This window comes from Corythoichthys intestinalis, chromosome 17 (assembly GCF_030265065.1).
Source record: "Corythoichthys intestinalis isolate RoL2023-P3 chromosome 17, ASM3026506v1, whole genome shotgun sequence".
NCBI classification, from domain to species: Eukaryota; Metazoa; Chordata; class Actinopteri; order Syngnathiformes; family Syngnathidae; genus Corythoichthys; species Corythoichthys intestinalis.
This window is the reverse complement of record NC_080411.1, coordinates 4,029,790-4,053,101: the sequence shown is the minus strand read 5'-3', so window position 1 is coordinate 4,053,101 and position 23,312 is coordinate 4,029,790. Positions and strand designations below refer to the sequence as shown.

Sequence of the window (23,312 nt, the reverse complement as noted above, 5' to 3'; positions counted from 1 at the left end):
ATCATTGTTTGTATTTTGGTTTGTTTTTTTCACACATAAAAGACTGCAACAAAGTAGGAAAGTGTATAAAATAGGGTGACCAAACGTCCTCTTTTGCCCGGACAAGTCCTCTTATTATGCGCCCTCTGGAGCGTCCGGCTGGGTTTCATAAATTCATGAAAATGTCCGGTTTTTATGATTTTTTTTCACGGGACCAATTTGAAGAGAATTCTTCCGGCCGCTAGGGGGCAGCGCCTGCCTGGGTTGATACGGCTCGTACTAGTAGGGGCGGGAGAAGGAGTAGATCTTTTTTATTTGGCAGTTTACCATTTGTTTCATGGAGCATTACCACCATCTACTGACAGTTTGGCGAGAGATCAGACTACAGTAAGAGGTTCAATAAGGAGTTCTAAAAGACGTGGCTCCGTACACCTTTCTGTAAGTTTATCTCCTGTTGATCAAGTGTCTTCTGTTGTATATTGGGTTATGTGTGCACACAGAGATGCAGTATATTATATGAGTCTTGTTATTGTTCTGTTAGTTTATTTGGTTGAATGCTAGTATTCTAAATAGGTGTGTGTGAGTTTTTTTAATGATAAATACGTATATAATGGCAACTGTTGACTTCTGTTGGAGATTTGTACTGGTGTAATCTGTAAAGTCCCGTTTGGTGTCGCATCTGCGCTGCCGATGATTGTAAACTTTTATAGCAAAGTCTGATTTTGCCTCGGCGCTCGTACTCACTAATAGGGTAGCAATCAGGGAACTCAGCATTATGGGCAATGTAGTTTTGAACTGCTGCGTTTGGAAACATGCTGGTTGAATAGCTTGTCAGTTTATTTCGGTAATTGCGTAAATCAATTGAGTGGGAATAACAATTTGTCAACGACAGTTGTGTGATGGTAATTTTAAAAAATGTTCAGTTGACATATATCCTACTGTGTGTGTGTGTATTGACTGGACTACATTTCCATGGGTCTCCATTATATTATGTTTTTTAATCACTTTTAATTTTTTTTTTAGGAAGAATAAAGCCTGTTGAGTTTAAAAAAAAAAAAAGTGGGCGATATAGGCAACTTTGAGTGATCCTCGAGTAAAGAGTATCTCGAGGCCAGGCCGAGTGTCCTCTTTTTCTGGAAATCAAAATATGGTCACCCTAGTGTAAAAACATGCCAGGTGGTACAAATTTACAACAGAAGGGGGTGCATTTCTGTACACATATTCTATATTTTAGTCACAAAAAAGTTTTTTTTTTTTACATAAACTAAAATAATAAGGAAGCAGAAGTTGTGCTAACTTTACATTTGTGAAGGTAAAATTTAGACAAAATGAGGTTGACTATAAAGAAAGCATTCACATATTTGTTTCCCAAAAAAGATTTTTTAGAAAAAATAATTTTCCTATCAGAGTTTGAAGTTCAACTTCCTGATGATGATTCCCCTAATTTAATAATTGAGCTTTTTTAATAGATTCAAGTGGTGAACCCGTTCGTGTTTCCTGTCTTTTTTTCTGGATTTTATCGAAAGCTACAATTTTTTTTTTTTTTTTATAATCCAAATAATTCATAATTTGGTGAATAATGCTCTCCAGAACTTGATGTTCCTTTAAAACAAAAGTTTCGTTTGTTTGGTTTGATTTTTTTAATAAGGACTTTTAACTTGTCATGCTGCGTCACTTCTGTACACACAAGATGGCGGCCTCCATACGAGCTAAGTGCGGCAGGTTGATTTGCAGGTATTTGCGGAATATTTTCCCACTTTTCAATCTTTTGCTGCGTTACAAACATACACAACTAAGCAACTGAACTCGTGACGTGGGAGATATACACGTCTTAATTTTATAGCTCGTTTCCCGCCATCGGCATTGTCGCATTTTTTTCCCCCTTTGATTTTCTCAAGTCGCTCGTGCCATTGTGTCACGTCTGTCAAGTTATCAATCGATATTACTGGTAAAGATTATTATGGATGCTTTTTTTCTTTGCGTTCTTTATCATATGGTTGGAACATATGTTTCACAGTTCATTTACTAGTTGTGTACTAATTTGCTGTCTGTCAGTCATGTGACTGGTGACGTAATAAAAACTAGCATTTTTGTGTGCTAGCCAAATAGTCTAGAACACTACTGAGTTGAATACATTATTAAATTGGTCGATAAATGTTATTCTGTTTTCATTCGTTATTTTCAACTTTAATAGATTGAATATTTGTTGTATGTACACCAGGGCCGGAGTGGGACTCGTTTTCAGCCTAGGAGTTGCATGTCACAGACTGGCCCAATTTATATCATGACCTACCGTATTGAAATATTAATTATTGTGCTGTCAAGCGAATAAAATCGCATGCTCTCAGTAGTAAACTTGCGATTAGTGGCGTTTTGTGAAAGCAACACTAGGTAACTTTTCAGTTTTGGTCGATTTTAGCGACGCCGGCGGACAAAATTGGTAGTGTTTTGCCTTAAGGAAGACTGCGCATCCCATGAGGACCAGCGCACACCCGTACAGTGTCGTTAAATCATGATATTCGGGTCAGAGGTGGGTAAACGCGTTGCATTTACTTGAGTAACTTTTTGAGAAAAATGTACAAACAGTAGTTTTACTAAGCCATACTTTTTACTAGAGTAGATTTGTGAATAAAAAATGCTACTCTTACACCGCTATTTTAGGCTACACAAGTCGTTACATTTTTCCTCTTTATTCAACATAATAGATTTATTATTTTTTTGCTAGCGATGCTATTGCCAAGAGTAGCGCTACTAACGGAACCAATGAGACGTCGCAACTTTCATAATTGTAATTATGAAGGATGTACAGTATTCACTATTCAAACTAGGATCTATTTTCTCCACTAGAGGGCAGGACACTCATTCTCTTTGGACGAATAATAGTAATAATAGTATTTATAGGTGGCAGGGTTCCTGCCATCCTCTTCGAATTAATTAGTACCGGTGAAAGTGATACACCCACGAGGTATAAAAGAGGTGTCATTCAACTAGTTGTCAGTCGACGTATCATCGCAAACGTTATGAAAATATTTTATTAAGGTTGAAAAGTGTCAAGTTCAAAAATAGATCCTTAGGTAGACATTGTAATATTACCCAAAAATAAGGAGAGAAGACACTCAGTTTTCTTGGCCAAGGAGAGCAAAGGAGGGACTAGACAAAGGAATGCTAGATTACGCTGTATAGTTACCAAAATTGATCTAAGGAAAAAAACCCTCCTTTGCTCTTTTTTATTAGGGGTTTGTCCTAACACAGAAAGGGTGTCGCCCTGAAGGGAGGGGGGAGCAAGCTGGAGACACCTGTGTGATTTTGGTTGGCTATGTTTGAGCATGTAGGTGGAACTAAATAAGTACACGTATGTAAGCAAGGGCACATGTAAAGGACGGTCAAAATGACCAGACACTTCAGTTATGCAACGCTGCGGCCATAGAAGATGTCCTTGGATGGAAAATTGTCCTCGAAGATCTAGACGAAAGTCTAGTCGAAAGACGCTGAAGATGTCCTAGAAGGTCTAGTTACACAATGTTGCGGCCATGAAGCAAGGAAGTTGTCATCCCGACCCTCTTTACTCTTTGTAACACTTAAGCATTATACTACAACCTAGTATAGCAAGCAATAATCATTTACTGGTAATAAGAGACAAATATGGCAATATGTATTATTTATGGTATATATGAGCACAAGCAAATATTCAATCAATCCTCGATAATTACCTCAACAAAAAGTTACCTAGTGTTGCTTTAAATGCAGAAGTTATTTTTAAATACACCCATAAGCACAGGAGTTGACCAATGTGCTTACCTTACGTTATTCAAATTTAAGGCTTTTTATAGACAAGAGTTGGGCCATTCTCACTTGTAAAGATTGAAAAAATTGAATCCAGTCATTGTTGTGTTGTGTGAAAATGTTTCAGAGCGAGAGGCGCGATCGGCGGCCAGCGACGCCACTTGGTCACATCTTCGGGTAAAGCTCCAAAACGGCAAAAGCAAGTGGGGAAACGCGGGGCGGGGCTCGGCAAAGCCGCGGTCGACCAACGGGTCGTCGTGTCTCCCCAGGTGGTGGCTTCCCATTCCGGCCGAGGCCGCTGCCATTCCTGCTGGTGACGGGCGGCGGTTACTATGGTTATCAACATTACAAGAAGCGAGAGGACAGTGCACCGCCCGCTCTGGCCACGCCTGCTCAGGTAAGCGGTGAGAGGAACGCCCGCTCCGTCCCGTTTGACACTGTTTCCTCCCTTAGGTGGCGCTCTATCGCTCCTTCCCTACCCGCCTGCTGTCCCGGGCGTGGGGGCGCGTCAACCAGGTGGAGCTTCCCACCTGGCTCCGCAAACCCGTCTATTCGCTCTACATATGGACATTTGGAGTCAACATGCAGGTATTTTATAAAGGTTGTAAAGTTACCGAGTGTTGCTTTAAGTCAAATTTCCAATTACCGTAATGGCCCGAATATAAGAAGGTGTTTTTTGCATTGAAATAAGACTGAAAAAGAGGGGGTCGTCTTATATTCGCGGTCTAGACATTATACCCATTCACGATGCTAGGTGGAGCCAGATATCATTGAAGCGATGTTCTGTCATGGAAGATCTCAGCTACTCTCCCAATTCACGACGCTAGATGGCGCCAGATATCATTGAAGCGATGTTCTGTCATGGCAGATCTCAGCTACTCTCAAGTTTACCAGTTTACATTATTTTATTACAATGTTTTTCCTTATTCAGATTTGTTTCAAGACTGCAGTTACAGTTAGACTTCAATTTGATGTTTAATGCAGTTATTGCAATTTTGTTGTTTTATCACAATAGATTGGTTTATTTACATTTCAAAAACCAGAAGCCATTCATTTTCGAATGTGATTGCACTTTAGTTTACATATTTAAATGTTCAGATATTAAGATTTGAATGAGGCAAAATAACTTGCTTTTTCTCTCAAATATATTATTATAATCATTAGTGCTGCAACGATTAATCGATTAACTCGAGTATTCGATTAGAATAAAATATTCAAATTAAATTTTGTTGCTTCGAGTATTCGGTTAAATGGCGTTGTAATGGTTTATTTTGAAAGTGTTTGCATTTAATTTTATTGATTAGGGTGGATACACTGCCCTCTTGTCTGCCTCATTTCACATGGCTGAATCCAACTGCTCCCTGTTAAGAACAACATAAGCTAAATTTTTGTTTGAACTAATGTTTTTTAATTCATTCGTAATTCAGTTTATAAATATATTTAGCCGTTTTTTTGTGGGAATGTGTCCGAACCATTTGTTAAGAGCATTGTAAAACAAAAACGTTAGCTTTTTATAGCGTTTAAGCCAATTGTTTTTTTTGTTGTACGTAGATCCTCATTTTTTTTTTTTTTTTTTTTTTTTTTACCGTTTGTGGCTCAGCTCAGGTATTTTAATTTTTCATGTTCCTCATCCGATTACTCGATTATTCGAACTAACTAGTTCATCGATTAATTGACTACTAAAATAATTGATAGCTGCAGCCCTAATAATCATTTGTTTCGGATGTACTGTAATTATTTTCTGTATAAAAATTAATTTGGTGTTCAAAAAGTCTTCAAACTTGAGTCTTGAAAAAGAGGGGGTCGTCTTATAATCAGGGCCGTCTTATATTCGGCCCAATACGGTATTACAGTGAAATTCCATATTTTCCTGTATGCTGCATTTTTTCAGTCAAATGACTCATTTGAAAATATAAAATCTCATGTTTTTTACTAAGAAATTTCATCTTCTCAGTGAAAATCTATATTTCTTAACATGAACTCAATGGCTGCCTCTGACGTCTAATTGTGATAAACTCATTGTTTGGAGGGACGAAGGCATCTTGGTCAGAGGAAGAAGAAATTTGGTATTTCGACTAGAGCTGAAACGAATACTCGAGCAACTCCAGAAACTCGAGTTTAAAAACTGATCCGAGTAATTTTATTCATCTCGAGGAATCGTTTAATTTTGCCAGCTCTAAGCATCCCGTTTTGCCCGGACTACTTTTAATGCGGGACAACGCGCTGACGTCACGTGCGTAGAGGAAGAAGCAATAAAAAGAAAAAACTTACCGCAGCCGACAGCCGCTACAAACTACGCCGACGTTGCTAAAAACTACACCCGCATGATGCTAGTTTGGTAGCAGGTAGTGTCCGATGCGTCTCATAGATATCGCATGCATTTAGGACTAGATGCGAAATGACAGACTCGGCCGCGTCTGGGCAGCGTTAGTAAACGGCCGCCATCTTTAAGCAGTAGACTTCTCATCGCTAATAAATATAATGTTACTGTCACATGCTCACGTAACATTAGCCCTTCGGAGGGCTAGGTTTCTATTGATTATGACCACTGTCGATGCATGGCTAACGTGTCTTATATACAGGCTTTATTTAATCTGTAAATACACAGCGCTGTAGAGTGATGAGGGTGTAAAATTAAAACATAATAAAGCTAACTGTCAGTTTTAGCTCAGTAGTCGTTGCTGAATAAATGTGCTCCAATACAGCAGGTATCATAGATTTATTTTGAACACTGCAAAAACTCAAAATCCTACCAATACTTACAGTTTAGACTAACTTAAAACTTAAAAATAGCTTGACACAAATGGAAACTAAATTGAAACACGTGGGAAAAACACGTAGCTTTCAAGTGATGTGTGTTATCAAGCGTAATAGGTAAGAAATGTTTTTTTATATAAGGTCTAGAAGTTTTTTGAGTGAAAGCAGTGAATTTTTTTTTCTAGTCACATCTTAGATGCAATTGTTGGCTGTTTTCAACAATGTACATAGAAAATAAAGACACTGATTGACTGAAAATGGTTCAATATTGGATTAAATGTCTTTTTTTCTCATGTATATGTATAGTTGCTCTTTAGCTTAAAAAAAAAAGTCTCGATTACTAAAATATTTGATAGCTGCAGCCCTAATTTCAACTCATTGGCTGCCATTGAAGGCTCTAGACATCCAATCTATTTAAAGTGGGATGGTCTAGCTGTCAGCACTGCTGCTTCAAATGGATTGGATGCCTATTAGTGCAACACTAATTCATAGCAGAAGGATGATTGGACGTCTATCGGACGTCACATTACGCAGGACTATCTCACTATATAGCTTGGTCTTTTGATAGGAAGCCGCGGTGGAGGACTTGAGTCACTACCGGAATCTCGGGGAGTTTTTCCGTCGCCGTCTGAAGGAGTCGGCGCGGCCGCTCTGCTCCGCCTCCTGCTTGGTAAGACTTCCCGGTTGACAATGCCGTGGCGGCCGCCGAACCAATGTCGTGCCGTGTCACGCCAGGTATGCCCGGCGGACGGTAAGATTGTACACCTGGGTCGTGTGCTCGCTTCGGAGGTGGAGCAAGTCAAGGGGGTCACGTACAGCCTGGAGCACTTCCTGGGCCCACGTGACGGATGCAGCCACGGTGAGCCTGGACGCCGCTTCATTCTGTCAGTGCCGTCGTTGACGGCTAAAGTGACTCCCAAAGTAACTGTGGAATGATTGCTGAAGTGACACCTAAATTGAGTCCCACTGTGACTTCAATACTGACCTCTGAAGTAGCTTCAGTCGTGACTCAACTGGTGACCTAGGGTGAATTCACAAGTGACTCCAGTAGTGACTCTAGAATTTATTCTAGGCTGACTCCCAAAGAAACTCTGGAATGAGTCTTGGAGTGACGCGTGTGTTGAGTCCCAATGTGAATCTCCAAGTGACTCCTGAAGTGACTTCATTAAATTGACTTTAGAAGTGATTTCAGTAGCGATTCTAGAATTTGCTCTCGACTGACTCTCACGGTAACGCTGGAATGATTCTTAAAGTAACTCCACGAATAACTCCAGGAGAGGCTCCTGAAGTGACTTAGAAGAAATGACTCCCCAGGTTTGATGGTTCTTGAAGTGACTTCAGTGTTGTCCCAGTGTGAATCTAAAAGTGACTCCAGAACTGACTGATAAAGTGACCCAACTCATCACACTTTGATGACTTCACAAGTGACTCCAGTAGTGAATCTAGAATTGACGCTGAGTTGACTCCCAAAGGAACTCTGGAATGATTCTTGGAGTGGCGCATGTGTTGAGTCACACTGTCAATCTCCAAGTGACTCCTGAAGTGACTTCACTAGAGTGACTTCAGAAGTGATTGCAGTAGCGATTATAGAACTGGCTATCGGCTGACTCCTGAGGTAACGCTGGATTGATTCTTGAAGTAACTCCACTAATGACTCCAGTAGTGACTCCCAAAGTGACTGAGGAGAAATGACTCCCAAAGTAACTGTGATGGTTCTTGAAGTGACTCCGTTTTTGAGTCCCAGTGTGAATCTCAAAGTGACTCCAGTACTGACTCTTAAAATTACTTATGACACTTTGATGACTTCAGAAGGGATTCCATTCACGATTCTAGAATTGGCTCTCGGCTGACTCCCAAGGTAACACTAGAACGATTCTTGAATTAACTCTACTAAAGACTTCAGTAGTGACTCCTGAAGTGACTCAGAAGGTATGACTCCCAAAGTAACTGTGATGGTTCTTGAAGTGACTCCGGTGTTGAGTCCCAGTGTGAATCTCAAAGTGACTCCAGAACTGACTGGTAAATGACCCAACTCATGACATTTTGCTGACTTCAGAAGTGATTCCAGTCGCGATTCTAGAATTGGCTCTCGGCTCACTCCAAAGGAATGGTTCTTGAAGTAACTCCACTAACAACTCCAGTAGTGACTCCTGAAATGACTCCCAAAGTAACTGTGATGGTTTTTGAAGTGACTCCAGTGTTGAGTCCCAGTGCGAATCTCAAAGAGACTCCAGTACTGACTGGTAAAGTGACCCAACTCATGGCACTTTGCTGACTTCAGAAGTGATTCCAGCCACGATTCTAGAATTGGCTCTTAGCTGACTCTCAAGGTAACGCTGGAATGATTCTTGAAGTAACTCCACTAACAACTACAGTAGTGACTCCTGAAGTGACTGAGAAAAAATGACTCCCAAAGTAACTGTGATGGTTCTTGAAGTGACTCCGGTGTTGAATCGCAGTGTGAATCTCAGTGACTCAAGCACTGACTGGTAAAGTGACCTAACTCATGACACCTTGCTGACTTCAGAAGTGATTCCAGTAGCGATTTTAGAATTGGCTCTCGGCCGACTCCCAAGGTAACGCCAGAATTATTCTTGAAGTAACTCCCCTAATGACTCCAGAAGTGACTGAGAAGGAATGACTCCCAAAGTAACTGCGATGGTTCTTGAAGTGATTCCGGTTTTGAGTCCCAGTGTGAATCTCATAGTGCCTCCAGTATTGACTGGTAAAGTGACCAAACTCATGACACTCATGACTTCTTGGTGACTCGGCTAATGATATGGAGTGACCTCAGAAGTGACTCCAGTCGTGACTCCAAACGGGACTCTGAACTGACTCCCAAGATAACTCTGGAATGATTATTGACGTGACTCCTCAAACGATCCTGTCAATACCTCAGTGGTGACATCCAAAGTCACTAAGGAATAACTTTAGACTGACTCTCAAGTTAACTCCAGAATGATTCTTCAAATTAATTCTGAAGGGACTCCTGTGGTGACACCGGACTGACTCCCATAATAACTCTGGGATGACTCTTGATGAGATTCCTTTGTTGGATCCCAGTGTAAATCTAAACCTGGACCACTAGATTTAGTCCAAGGATAAAGTGAACAGAGTAGTCAGTATGTGTTCCATCCCTAAATGACTCTTGTGACTTCAGGTGTGATTCCTGAAGTGAGTCTGGAAGCGACTTCCTCAGTGACTGCGGCCGCATGCGCAGGGTCATCAGAGGCGACGTCATCACGTCCATCCTTCCGGGACGGCCTCCTGTCCAGCCCCGACAACGAGCTGTTCCACGTAGTGGTGTACTTGGCTCCCGGGGACTATCACCGCTTCCACTCTCCCGCCGACTGGACGGTGGAGCTCAGGCGACACTTCACAGGTCTGACGGTGACGGACGTCCGATTCGGTTGTACCGTATGGGGCCTCGTGTGTGCGTCACGACGGCGATTGTAACGCCCGTGGGCGTTTTTTGCGTTCAGGTTCTCTGATGTCGGTGAGCCCGGGTGTGGCGGGCCGGGTCAAGGAGTTGTTCTGCCTGAACGAGCGCGTGGCTTTGAGCGGCCGATGGCGGCACGGCTTCTTCTCCTTTACGGCCGTGGGCGCCACCAACGTGGGATCCATACGCGTCTACTTTGATCAAGTCAGTAACTCGCCCGCCGTTACCATTTTATATGAATCGCTCAATTTATGACTCGCAAAAAGACTCAAGAAGGGAATCCTGATGTAACAAATAGTGACTCCAAAGAAAGTGACACAAAATGTGACTCCCATTGTGACTCTAGTAACTCACTTTGGGAATTACTCAATGAGTAACTCCGAAAGTAAAACACAAAGTGACTCCTTGAATGACTGAAACTTGTCAAGATGCCTGATGCCTTTTGCAATGACTCCTTAAGTGACTTGATAAATACCTCCTTAAAGTGTAAGTCAACACCTGGGGAAATGCTAATATTCCACCATTTATCCATAAACGAATGCCTTTTGGATTCATATCATGTCACTTCGTGTAATTACACACATCGCAACACCAAGAAAATGAGAGAAATTTGGGTCAATTTCAAGCTAAAAAGACCCGCCCCTGAGATCCCGGAAATCTGGCAGATTGTGTGCGTGACATCAAAACAAGGAAACAACCGGCTCAGTCCTTTAGTACTGAATGGCGGCGATGATGGCGGACAATTACGTTTCTAGTTGCAGCGACGAATCCGACGTAACGAACATTCTTCTAATGGTGACGAGGAGAGTTATGAACCTTTCTTTGGTGTTTTGGGTTATCAATTTGAGCCCAAACGAAAGCCAATGCAGCCTAATGAAAGGATCATTGAGGGGAGCAATCACACTGATGAAACCCCGACAACAGTTCGTGTGGGAAACACCAAATGGTATGTTTTGCATTTCTTTTTGTGAAGCTGATACACCGTGACCGCAAAATAAAGTAATGTATAGAATAATTATCATTTAATATGCTATCATCGGTTTCGCTCTGCCAACCGACACAAATATGAATGGGATTAGAGCAGGGGTCCCCAACCTTTTTTGCAACACGGACCGGTGTGATTTGGGTGTTTTTTTCACGGACCGGTGTCCCTCTTTTATATTCAGTTGGACTCTCAATGTTATCCAATGGTGCTAAAAAACTATTTACATCACAAACATACCGTATTTTTCGGACTTTAAGTCGCAGTTTTTTTTCATACTTTGGCTGGGGGTGCGACTTATACTCAGGAGCGACTTATGTGTGAAATTATTAACACATTTTTATATCATTTCACATGTTATTTTGGTGTTTTGGAGTGAAACTGATGGTTTGCTAAACTTGTTTAAATGTTCTTTATGCTATAGTTATCTGAATAACTCTTAATAGCTATGTTACGTTAACATACTGGCCACGTTCGCATTTTGTTGTTCATGCATCATGTAACATTATCATACTGTACACTTATTCAGCATATTGTTCTATATTGTATTTTTTATTTTAAATTGCCTTTAAAGATGAAATATCTGTTCTATGTGCTGGATTTTATCAAGTATATTTCCCCCAAACATGCGACTTATACTCCAGTGCGACTTATATATGTTTTTTTCCTCTTCATTGGGCATTTTATGGCTGGTGCGACTTATACTCAGGTGCGACTTATAGTCCGAAAAATACGGTACATGTGCAACACGGAAATGGCGTAAATTAACGCTTAACGACACGGCGAAGTCGTTAAGTGAGAGGGCTACGTGCAGTTGTTGTGTGCGCCAAACATGGCAAACGTAAGTTAATATTCCTTTCTTTAAAGAAAGTTTGTAGTGTGTACTTAGGAATCGCTGCATTCGCGGTCCTTTTTAACGTTACGCGCATGCCAACGTTGTCAGAACACCGGCAATGTGCGGCAGAAAAATAGAGCAAATATAAAATAGCATTTGTTTTTAGCCCCGTCGTGTTAAGTGCAGGGAAAAAATACAACTCACCCGCTGAATCAGTGGGAGGGCTGAGTTTGTTTCGTTGAGACGAGATGGGAGAGTGAGAGAAGCTAGCATCAAGCTAGCGATGTTGGAAATTGTAGCACAGTTTTCAGCGCGCTCCAAGCGATGTCGGGATATTCCGAAATGACTTTAATCCAGAACTTCGGTAGAGTTGTTGTCTCAAATGTACGTTTAAGTCGCCGTGATTTGCGATCTCTACAAGCTGATATTCCTGTTCCACAGACATGCTCGAATCACTCGATTTATTCACGTACGGGTCACGAATTCACTCCTTCGCAGTTCGTGGGTCTTTAGTGATTGGGAAGTAGCATAAATTTTGTTTTCTTTGAGGTTGTAGGCACATCTTCTGACTCGTCAGGTTCCCGTTTCCCTGTAAAATTGCAAAATTAGCCCTCTTAGCACTGATGAACTTTACTCATTGTCTGCGTAGTCCAGCTCTTTTTCTCGCGTTCGGGAACTCATGGGTACTACATTGCGACAAATGGCTATTTGTAAACCACATAGCATGACAGGTTTGAAGCATTTTAGCGATTTTTTGACAAAACACGAACGTCGATAAAAAACGATGGCACCTGTCTCGACCTTTTGTTTCCTTGTTATGACGTCTCCGCCCCATTAGGCTGTTTCCGGAACACTTTCGGAAATGTTCGTCATTTTCGATCTATTTTCGATAATTGCTCATTAATGTGATTGATTTTTTTGTTAACTTTATCAAGATTTGTTATCTTGGAACATAACTGTTCTATTGATGTCTCACACCCCCTTTGCGTTTTCATACCCTTTAAGTGACTTCAATAGTCAACCAAATAGTGGCTCCTGAAATGACTCGCAATTTCAGTTGAATAAGTGGCTTTGCCAGCAACTCCTGAATGGCTCTCAAACCAAAGCATAAATTGGCATTCGTCGCCACTGTCGTAGTGATTTGTGAAATGACCGCTAGTGACTCAAAAAGTAATTAAAGCGGTGCCGCTAGGCGAGGAGAGCCGGTGCGTGATTCCCTAACACGCAACGCGTGTTTGTGTCGCTTTCAGGAACTGCAGACAAACGTGCCCCGCGACAAGGAAGGCGCTTTCCGTGACCTGCATTACGCCGCCACAGGCGAGGGGGATTTTGCCGGAGGGGGCGTGGCTTTGCGGCGCGGGGAGGCGGTGGGAGAGTTCAATTTGGGCTCCACCGTAGTGGTCCTCTTCGAAGCCCCCAAAGATTTCGCCTTCACCGTCAAGCCGGGACAGACTGTGAGGGTGGGCGAGGGTCTGGGCGGCCTTTGACCGGTGCCGCAAATCCCATGATGCTTTGCGGCCGGCCGGCCCGCGTGCCACATTAAGAACAGTAAATCCTTTACGTTAAAATTAAAAATGATTTTTTTATTTCAAAGAAGAAATGGAAGGAGTTTTTTCAAACCTTAGTCTGCTTCAACTCGCGAGTGTCCCGACTTGTAACACTTGGCTGCAATTGAAGGTGGGAGATGTCCACCCCATTTGACTGGAGTTAGGGGAGGGACACTAACTAGCATGCCTTATAACAGTGGTCCTCAATCTTTTTTGCACCATGGACCAGCGTAACGTGGGCCTTTTTTTTTTCAAGGTGTGGCAGAAGATGACAGTAAATATATCACGTCGAGGCTAAAAAAGAATATTAAGTGCAGGGAAAATGTCATTCACCATACACTGAATCAACCTTTTTTAACAGTGGCCTCTCCAAATATCCGTGGTCACAAGCATAATGAGTTCTTCTCCAATCGTGAAAAGTTTCTTAGCTTTAGCAATATTGTTCGCCATGAGGTATGATGCTCTCAGTGCATTTGCTTTTATTGCCTCGTTTGCTAGCTTTTAGCCACATAATATGCAGAATAGACTTGGTTGTAGGCTCCTCTTCTTAGGGATGTCCCGATCCAGGTTTTTGCACTTCCGATCCGATACCGATATTGTTTTGCACTTCCGATCCGATACCGATACTGGCCGATACCGATACCGGCCTCTCTGAGCATGTATTAAAGTTTAAAGTTATTTAGCCTCCTTACTTAGTTGTCAGACTCGTGTTGAAAAGGGTTTTAGTCGTCTTGATAACAACTTGCCAGCTGAATTAGGTGAGTTGGAATAACACATAATGGTTGGTAACAAGAAACTGACCTGTTTATTAAATGATAAACACAAAACATTATAAATAACAAACAGAAATGACATATTCAAACAGTAAAACATGCTAATAATATTGTAAACTGTCTTAAAAAAGCAAAACACACAAACAACCTCAAACTATTAACTATTACACACTCCCTTTGATTTACTTGCCCAGCCCGAAAAAACCTAAAATTTTATGTTTTATTTGTAGGCACGAGCCCGAAAAAAAACAAAATTTTGGCTTTATTTGTGAAGACTCAGGAGCGATGCGTGGTTACGTTTTGTGTGATCACGTTTGGTGACGCCAGTGCATATATGCATAATGATAACAAATTACAGCCTGTCTTTTGTAACAAATTCTCCCAGTTAAACAAGACTGTAAGATGGATATTCAATACACATTTATATATTTTATATTTGCATGTGTGTTCTAACAGGTGGAAAGTGGATTTGACATTTATTTTAATCTCCTCGAGTAGGCAGAAAAAAACCGCAAGTTTTTTTTCAATGTTGAAATACTCTACATATTTTTATCATTATAAATGCATTTACACAGCGAAATAACGCTGGAAAAGTACATACATACATACATACATCGTTTTAGTATAAATATATGAATATATATTTTTTGAAAAAAAGTCTGCCCGATGCGTCTAAATCCCACTTTACTCACGAGAGATAATGGCTCGTCGTCCAGAATGATTCCTTCGGCAATGATTCTTCCCTGGGCTTTGGGACTGTCAAGTGCCAGTTTGTCACGCATAGCAAGTTTCTGCCAGTGTTCGTTGCGTATGACCCTTCTTTCTGTCTTCGGTTTTCTCCTTATACTCCTCATACTCCTAGTATTGTTTGTGTATTTCGATAAATGCTTGATTAGTTTGGTTGTATTAACACTTCTTACAGCTTTACCACCACGCTTGACTTTATTGTGGCATATGTTGCACTATGCCTCTTCGTCTTTGTCGTCCTTTAAAGTGAAATAATCCCACACAGCTGACATTTTTACCGATAGTCTCTCAGTCAATTGGGAGACGGTAATGTAGTGTGTTGAAGGTGTGCGTAAAATGCGGACCGGATTTTAGGGAAACCGAAGCAAAAACTAGAATGGATTATGTAAGTCGGTGCACTGGAAAACCTGGACCCGACTTTCAAAAAAAAAAAAACGATCGGAAGTCTGGATCGGAATTTTTCCGTGTCGGCTGATCCGATACCGATACGCATTTTTTTGCCCATATCGGCGTCCGATCCAGATATCGGATCGGGACATCTCTACCTCTTCTAGCTCAGCAGGTGGCCTTTTCCCCGTATAAAAGCTGTCCAAAGACGTCGCCGCCCACAGCACACAACCAACAGCAGCTAAAGTTACTGTTTACATTGACTGGCGCCGGGCTGCTATGGGTGTGCAAACAACCTAGTAATTGCGGCCAACCACTAGATGGCGACTTATACAAATCTTTAATTGGATGAGTCTATAGAGTAGACAGGGATATAAATGTGTCAAGATCCACAGGCTGGATTGCAGTTCTTAACAAATTATTTCTTTGCGGCCCAGTAGCAAATGCGCCACAGGCCAGTACCGGTCCGCGGCCCGGTGGTTTGGGACCACTGCCTTATAACCCGTGGCTTCTATTAACTGGAGTTCTAATGGCTTCACGTTTGTTGTGAATCATGATTGTCATTTATTGAGTTTATTTTATTTTTCTCCTGAACCCCGCGTTAATTTCAAGAGTGGTTAGCATGGTTCAATCCCGGCTCCAGCCTCCCTGTGTGGAGTTTGCGGGTACTCCAGCTTCCAAAAACATGCACGGTTGGCTGATTGAACACTCCAAATTGTTTGTAGGTGTGTGTGCATGAATAGTTGTCTGTATGTTCCCTGCGACTGGCTGGCAACCAGTCCAGGGTGTACCCTGCCTCCTATTCCTTGTTAGCTGGGATAGGCTCCAGCAACCTTGTGAGGATAAGTGGTTTAGAAGATGAATGAACGATTGAACCCTGCGATTTTGCTTGGTCACAGAACGATTCAACTCGTAAGTAGGGTTGGGCATCGTTTGAATTTGAGCGATTCCGATTCCACGTTTCGATTTCGGTTCCAAATGATCCTCGATTCCGATTCTTTTAATAGGCAGGGTAAAAAAATTGCATAGTCTATATTAATTTCTGAACTTCTCGATTATTTTTTAAATTACGAGACGGGCGGGCTTTCTTGTGTGCAGTCTTCAGAAGAGGCTTCCTCCTGGGGTGACACCCATGCACAGCAAATTTTTATGTGGAGTATGGTCTGAGCACTAACAGGCTGACCCCCCCCATCTCTTCAATCTCTGCAGCAATGCTGACAGCACTCCTGTAACGAGTCACATGACATTTTGGAGGGCAAATGACAAGCAGTACTCAATTTGGACATTTAGGGATTCACTTAGTTTCAATGGAGTGTGGAGCTGAAACGAATACTCGAGCAACCCGAGTAACTCGAGTTTAAAAACTGATCCGAGTAATTTTATTCTCCTCGAGTAATCGTTTATTTTGACAGCTCTAAGCATCACGTTTTGCTCGGACTACTTTTAATGCGGGACAACGCGCTCATGTCACGTGCGTAGAGGAAGAAGCAAAAAAAAAAAAAAACTTACTGCAGCCGACAACCGCTACAAACGACGCCGGCGTTGCTAAATACTAGCCCGCACATGCTACGTTTGTTGCAGGTAGCGTCCAATGAGTCTCATAAGAGATCACATGTATGTTGAACTAGATGCACAATGACAGACTAGGCCGCATCTGGGCAGCGTTAGCAAACAGCCGCCATCTTAAAGCAGTAGACCGTTAAGCGCTAATAAAGAGTGCTAAACGCTAATATATAAGATTAACGTTACTGTCACTACTAGCTCACCTTACGTTAGCACTGCGGAGGGCTAGGTTTCAATTAATTAAGACTACTTTCGATGCGTGGCTAACGTGTCTTACATACAGGGTTTAACATAACATAGCGTTGTGGAGTGATGAGGGTGTCAAATAAAAACTCAATAATGCTAACTATCAATTTTAGCTCAGTAATCATTGCTGGATAAAACACCAAGTAGCACTAGTCCCTAATGTGCTCCAATACAGCCTGTATCATACATTTATTTTGAACACTGCAAAAACTCAAAATCCTATCAGGACTTACAGTTTAGACTAACTTAAAACTTAACCAGAACTTAAAAATGGCTTGACACAAATAGAAATACAATTGAAAAACGTGGGAAAAAATTCTAACTTTTAAGTGATGTGTGTTATCAAGCGTAAAGGCATTTTTAGGTGTGTTTATATATATATATATATATATGTATATACTTTTTAAAAATAAGATCTAAAGGTTTTTTGAGTGAAAGCAGTGAATTAGTCTTTTTTTTTTAAATAAATTCTAGTTACATCTGAGATGCAATTGTTGGCTGTTTTCAACAATATACATCAAAAATAAAGACATTGATTGACTGAAAATGATAAAATGTCTTGTTTCCTCATGTATATCTATAATTGCTCTTCACCAAAAAATATATTTGTTTTATCCGATTACTCGATTAATCAATAGAATTTTCAGTCGATTACTCGATTACTAAAATATTCGATAGCTGCAGCCCTAATGGAGTGCACTCTTTTTTTGTTGCCAGGGGTTTAGATATTAGTTGCTGTATTTTGAAAAGATATAAATATCCTCAGAAATGCGAGGACTGTACTCACTTTTGTGATACACTGTAGCTGTGTTGCAAATGTTGCACTGAGCTGACTGGTCATTTTTCTTTTTTGAGCTTTTTTGAGTTTTGCGCGCCGCCGCACAGTGACTACGATTGAAATCAAGTTGCAGTGCACAAACATTTCATGTGGCTTCTTCTTCGTGTTGTTTGGCAGCTATTTTTTCCGGTCGGCGGTCAGCAGCGTTGTTAATGTTAGTTTAAAAAAAGTTATTAGTTACAGTTACAAATTACTTCTCCCAAAAAGTAATTGCGGTAGTAACTCAGTTACCTGAATGTAAAAGTAATTAGTTACTTGACAAAGTAACTGGTGATCATTTTCATGGCCCCCCTCCAAAAAAAAAAAAAAAAAACTGGTCACACAATCTGAAGTTTAAAGGGTTTTTGGGAGAATTTGCCCTCGCCCAATTCTTTACCCTAAACTTAACTAGACACGGGTATTGCGGATATTACGATAACTACATAATAACTTTGCTATGTGTGGAACTCATTTAATGTTGTGGATCAACCGTTAAAGTTAAAATTGCTCCCATTATTGCATGAGTTCTCTGTCTACTTTTAAAATGTGTAAGTTTAAAAACTACTTCATCATTTAAAGATAGATTTAAGTCAAGATTTTGCCGATTTAGGAGCATTTTAGATAAAAAAAAGGTACTTAGGTTCGCTAGGAAGGTTCTCTACAACAGAGCCTTCCTGAGAAGTCTACTGCTTAAGATGGCGGCTGTTTACTAATGCATCTAATTCTTTATTATACATGTTGCTAATGCCGCCGTGTCTGTCATTTGCATTTAGTTCTGTGTATATGTGATATCTACCGGAGCATCATGTGGGCGTAGTTTGTAGGCTATCGGCTACAGTCAGGTATTATTGGAGCTACCTAGCATAGTAGCATCGCGTTTGCAACGGCGTCACCCTCCCTTGCCTCCTCCCCGCTCCTGCTCTGCTCTCTCTTCTCCGTGAGTGGTAACTAACGCCGTTAGTAACGCCGTTATATTCTAACGCCATTATTAACCCTTTAACACCTAAGCCTATTTTGGCTGAATTTGCATGCATTTGATGTTGCCTTTATATTTCAAAGAAAAAATTGTTTACAATGGCCAAATTGGGTCCCTTTTTTCAGGACACATTGAACTTCATGTCCAAACTGTTGTTTTCTTCACTGACCAATTTTAAACCACATTTTGGACCCCAAAAGACAAAGAAAATCCCAAAATCTTTTTTCAAAATTTGTAATGTTGACGTCCCACTGACAACCAAACATGCTCGACCAACCGTTTTGAAGCTTGATAATATTTATTCAACTTGTTAGGATAAACATTCAATAGAAAAAAATAAGATTGAATAGTTTTATGTTTGACAATTCAACACAAACAGCAGGTATGGTCATAGGCGTTTTTGGCCTTTACACATACTATGGTCAAAACAGGTTTTATAGTGTGCAAAATAGTGAATTCATTTTTTTAATATACATCATCTAACACAAAAAGGGTTTGGAAGATATCTCTTTGTGAAGTTAGGTGTTGTACCCATCACCTTATCAAAAGTATATACCTACATGCAATCAAGCTTCTCGAACACACATCTACATAAAAATTGAAAAGAGTATAGTGAAGAAAAAATATATAACATTGAAAAAAAGTATTTAAAAAAAATATTGACAAGTAATTCAATTCAAATTTTTCAGGCATGCGACCCAATAAAGTTTTTTTTTTTTTTGCGCACTCAATAAAGCTTCTTCTTGAACAGGTCACGGAGCTGCGTCACACACGTCACACAGCCTACTATTTCGCCGTTTGCGCTCTACTGTCACTTCTACTCGCCGAGACGTCGATTCATCAGAGGAAAACAACGACAAATACGACTCACCTTCTTCCTTAAGTTAATGAAATAATGCATTAGCTTGTGCTAAATGTAGTTTTAGATTCATTCTGCACGTTTCAAAGTCGCTCGTGCGGGACGGCTATTTTTCGGCACAACAACGGCCGCTGCTTGCTTCGCATGCCTGCCTCTCAATAGTTGGCGCCTCGCTCGGAAATTTATTAAAAATGATCACATTCGGTTCGTCCTTCCTGACATCACAACGACTCTTGGGATAAGTAGTCTTTTGTGCTGCGTTCGGTTTTGAAAAAGGACAAGAAATGATGGAAATATGGAGATGGATACATGGTCCGTGCAGCGTTTTAATGCATATTTATGAGTGCAATAAAACTATAAAACTCAAATGACATTATATCCCGTTTTTCTTGGCCGATTGACTTCAAATGAAAACTGGTGTGGACATCAACTTCCGCACTTTCAAACGAGACCAACCAGCAGCACGTGGGTGATGTAATTACAGCGTGACGAAGCTTCAAAGACGATATGCGTAAACGCGTCGCTGCCGACACGTTCGGTGTTAAAGGGTTAACAACGCTGGCGGTCAGGGCATCGAAAAAATTTCAACGGTTCCGGGCAGGGGTGAAAGTGGTTAGGATTTCTTGCCGGAACTCCCTGACGTGAAGGTCGCCACGGAGCCAGAAATTTTATTTTTTTATTTTTATTTTTTTATTGTGTGTGTGTGTGTGGGGGGGGGGGGCACTGGAATGCAAAGAAAACTGTTTTGGTCAGTTGTTTCTATAACACATACAAAAACTGATTTTCATTCAAAATTTTTCCAAAATAAAAGTTAACAAAAACAGCTATAACCCCAACCTCCATCTCCTAATTTTTATTTTCCCTCATTTCCTCACATACTAAATGCCAAATCTCAATTTGAACGACTTAAGAACATAGGATGTGTATTAAAATTGAAGTTAATGTAAACTTTTACTTAGTTTTTTAATAATAAAGATATACGTAAGTAACATTCATTCAGAAAAATAAGTACAAATGACTTATATTTTGCAGAATAAAATTGAATATAGTTTGAAGATCACGCAAACATTCTTTTTTAAATCATAGGAAATGAATAAGTAGCCTAACATAAATGAACAAATATTAGTCCAAAGTGCACATTGACAGATGTTCTGAACCTCCCCATCAGAGCAAATAAATCTAAATATGATAAATATGATTATGATCGAAATGTGATTTTTGTTTTGTTTTGCTGTTTCAGAAAACATTTGAACCAATCAGAGCTAACTATCTGGTGATCACATGTCAGTATGACAGCCAATTGAACGGATAAATGAGTCCAGGCGTTTTGCTTTGCGGCGTGCATTCGCACATTGACGTGACTCGTCAACGTCAGACTCAGATAACTGTAGCAGCTGGGGAAACCTCCATACCGTCCGTGGAATAAAATAAATAATAAATATCGGAATAAAATAAATAATAAATATCAGTGGATTTCGCTACACAAGCACTTTGTTATGCTTGTTGTTCACACTTGTGTATGTAAATCTGATGTTGGTAGTTTGTTTTCTTCTTGGAGATTAAATGCATGTTTGGGAGCTTTGTATTTATTTATTTTTTTACATAGCATTTTGACAGTTGCCGTCATTTTTTCGGAATCAAAGCACCGTATACCAGAACAGCATTCCGGCCTTGAATCTTATACCGGAACTGCGTTCCTGACCGTTCCCGCCCACTTTCACCCCTGGTTCCAGGGGAACCAGAGTGTTAGTCCCGGATGCGATGACTGCTCGATGCCCAACCCTACTCGTAAGTCAAGGGTTTGGCTCCGTCCACAGAGAACCGAGTGGAACATTGGGATTCTCCTGGAATCATTGGTGCTAAATTTGATTTCATTGAGGTTCAAAATTCACTTTGAAAAATAATAAAGAAAAAAGCATTTAATGAAATGTTATCAATTAAATGTCAAATGAACTAAATTAAAAAATGTTTTGAAAAACAAAGAAAAAATGTGTTTTTAATGAATTACAGATTTAGCACATTTATTTTACTATTATTGTTTTATTTTAGTGATCAAGTCAAGTAACAGCACGCTGTAATGTCGTAACAAGAGCATCTGGAAGTATAAACATTGGGCAGTATCGAAAGAGTTGAGTGTGCGGCGCTGATATTTGATCTCTTTGGTTGCCATTGACGCAATAGATGTCCAATAAACTATATTTGAACTGGCACGGGTCCCAATTCCAGATTGGATGTATGTCGTCATTAATCGGTGGTTTTAATATTCTTCTTCTTTTACTAACTACTGCAACACATGCACGCATACTAAGGGTGTGACAAAATATCCAAATGGTGATATATTGTGATACTTTGTATCCCAAAAGGTTATCGATATGCTCCTGCCAAGAATCAAGATTTAAAAAAAAAAACAAAAAAAGGAACCAAGTTATCAAAATATTCCACCATAATATAACCCCTAACAAAAAGTATGCAATCACCAGTCTCGGACAAGCACTCACTCAGACATTTTATCATGTAGAACAAACTCAGAAAAAATAATGAATTAGTTCAAAAGTGCAACTCTTAAGCATTCAGAAACATTAAAAGAAACAAAAACATGTTATTTTATAGAGCAAGTGCAGGGAAATATATATAGAATCACTCCATTCTGAGGAAAAAAATATGGAATCATGAGAAACAAACAAAGAAATAACCATCAAAACTCATCTGTAGTATTTAGTAGCACCACCTCTGGCTTTTATGACAGCTTGCAGTCTCTGAGGCATGGACTTGATGAGTATTCTTCATCAATTTGGTGACAACTCTCTTTGATTGTAGTTGCCAGATCATCCCTGCAGGACGACCATTTTTTTCAATTTCCACCACAGGTTTTCAATAGGGTTGAGATCTGGGCTATTTGTAGGCCATGGCATTGATTGAATGAGTCTTTCTCCAAGGAATGCTTTAACAGTTTTTGCTCTGTGGCATGATGCATTGTCATCTTGGAAAATGACAAACATTTTCAATTGAAGGGATAAGAAATCTGTCTAAAATGTCAATGTAAACTTCTGCAATTATTGAAGATTTAACCACAGTGCCTTTGCCTGACATGCAGCCCCATATCATCAAGGACTGAGGGAATTTTGATGTCTTCTTCAGGCAATCATCTTTGTAAATCTCACTGGAACGGCACCATACAAAAGTTCCAGCATCATCACCTTCTCAAGGGTCAAGAATCTGCATTGGACAAGGTGATGATGCTGGAACTTTTGTTTGGTGCTGTTCCAGTGAGATCTTAAATGGCTCAAAATTACCTAATAACCTGGCATTGACTGCCACTGACAGCCGTAGACGGTCAATCCGTTTGAAATGGACTGGACGTCTATTAGTGATAAACTAATTCCAATTCACACTTGAAGCTTGTTTTTCTGTTAATTAGTTGTTTGCAAAATATCCTAGAATGATTTCTGACCAATGTATCGATAATCGTTGTATCACCATATCGTCAGATCATCGTTATACTGAGTTTTGTATCGCAAATTGTATCGTATTGTTAGGTACTAAGAGGTTCCCACCCCTAACGTATACTACCTTGCTCTTTTTAAAGAATCCAAATTCAGAATATTTAGGTAGGTCCAAATGG

The 23,312-nt window shown here is 40.3% G+C and overlaps 1 protein-coding gene across 2 annotated transcripts in view; it reads left to right on the top strand.

The window, feature by feature from the left end:
- The first annotated feature begins 1,659 nt into the window (after positions 1-1,659).
- The window catches only part of pisd (phosphatidylserine decarboxylase), a 34,866-nt gene continuing 13,213 nt past the window's right edge, over positions 1,660-23,312 (top strand). The window contains exons 1-9 of one of the 2 annotated variants that reach the window (XM_057818942.1): positions 1,660-1,713; positions 3,890-3,939; positions 4,032-4,159; positions 4,216-4,350; positions 7,088-7,189; positions 7,255-7,378; positions 9,680-9,901; positions 10,002-10,162; positions 13,026-23,260. In XM_057818942.1, the coding sequence (XP_057674925.1) occupies positions 1,670-1,713; positions 3,890-3,939; positions 4,032-4,159; positions 4,216-4,350; positions 7,088-7,189; positions 7,255-7,378; positions 9,680-9,901; positions 10,002-10,162; positions 13,026-13,262 (1,203 nt within the window). In that variant the 5' untranslated portion in view covers positions 1,660-1,669 and the 3' untranslated portion in view covers positions 13,263-23,260. Of the gene's footprint in view, positions 1,714-3,889; positions 3,940-4,031; positions 4,160-4,215; positions 4,351-7,087; positions 7,190-7,254; positions 7,379-9,679; positions 9,902-10,001; positions 10,163-13,025; positions 23,261-23,312 lie in introns of those variants that run through there. The other variant, XM_057818943.1, reaches the window with a different exon arrangement.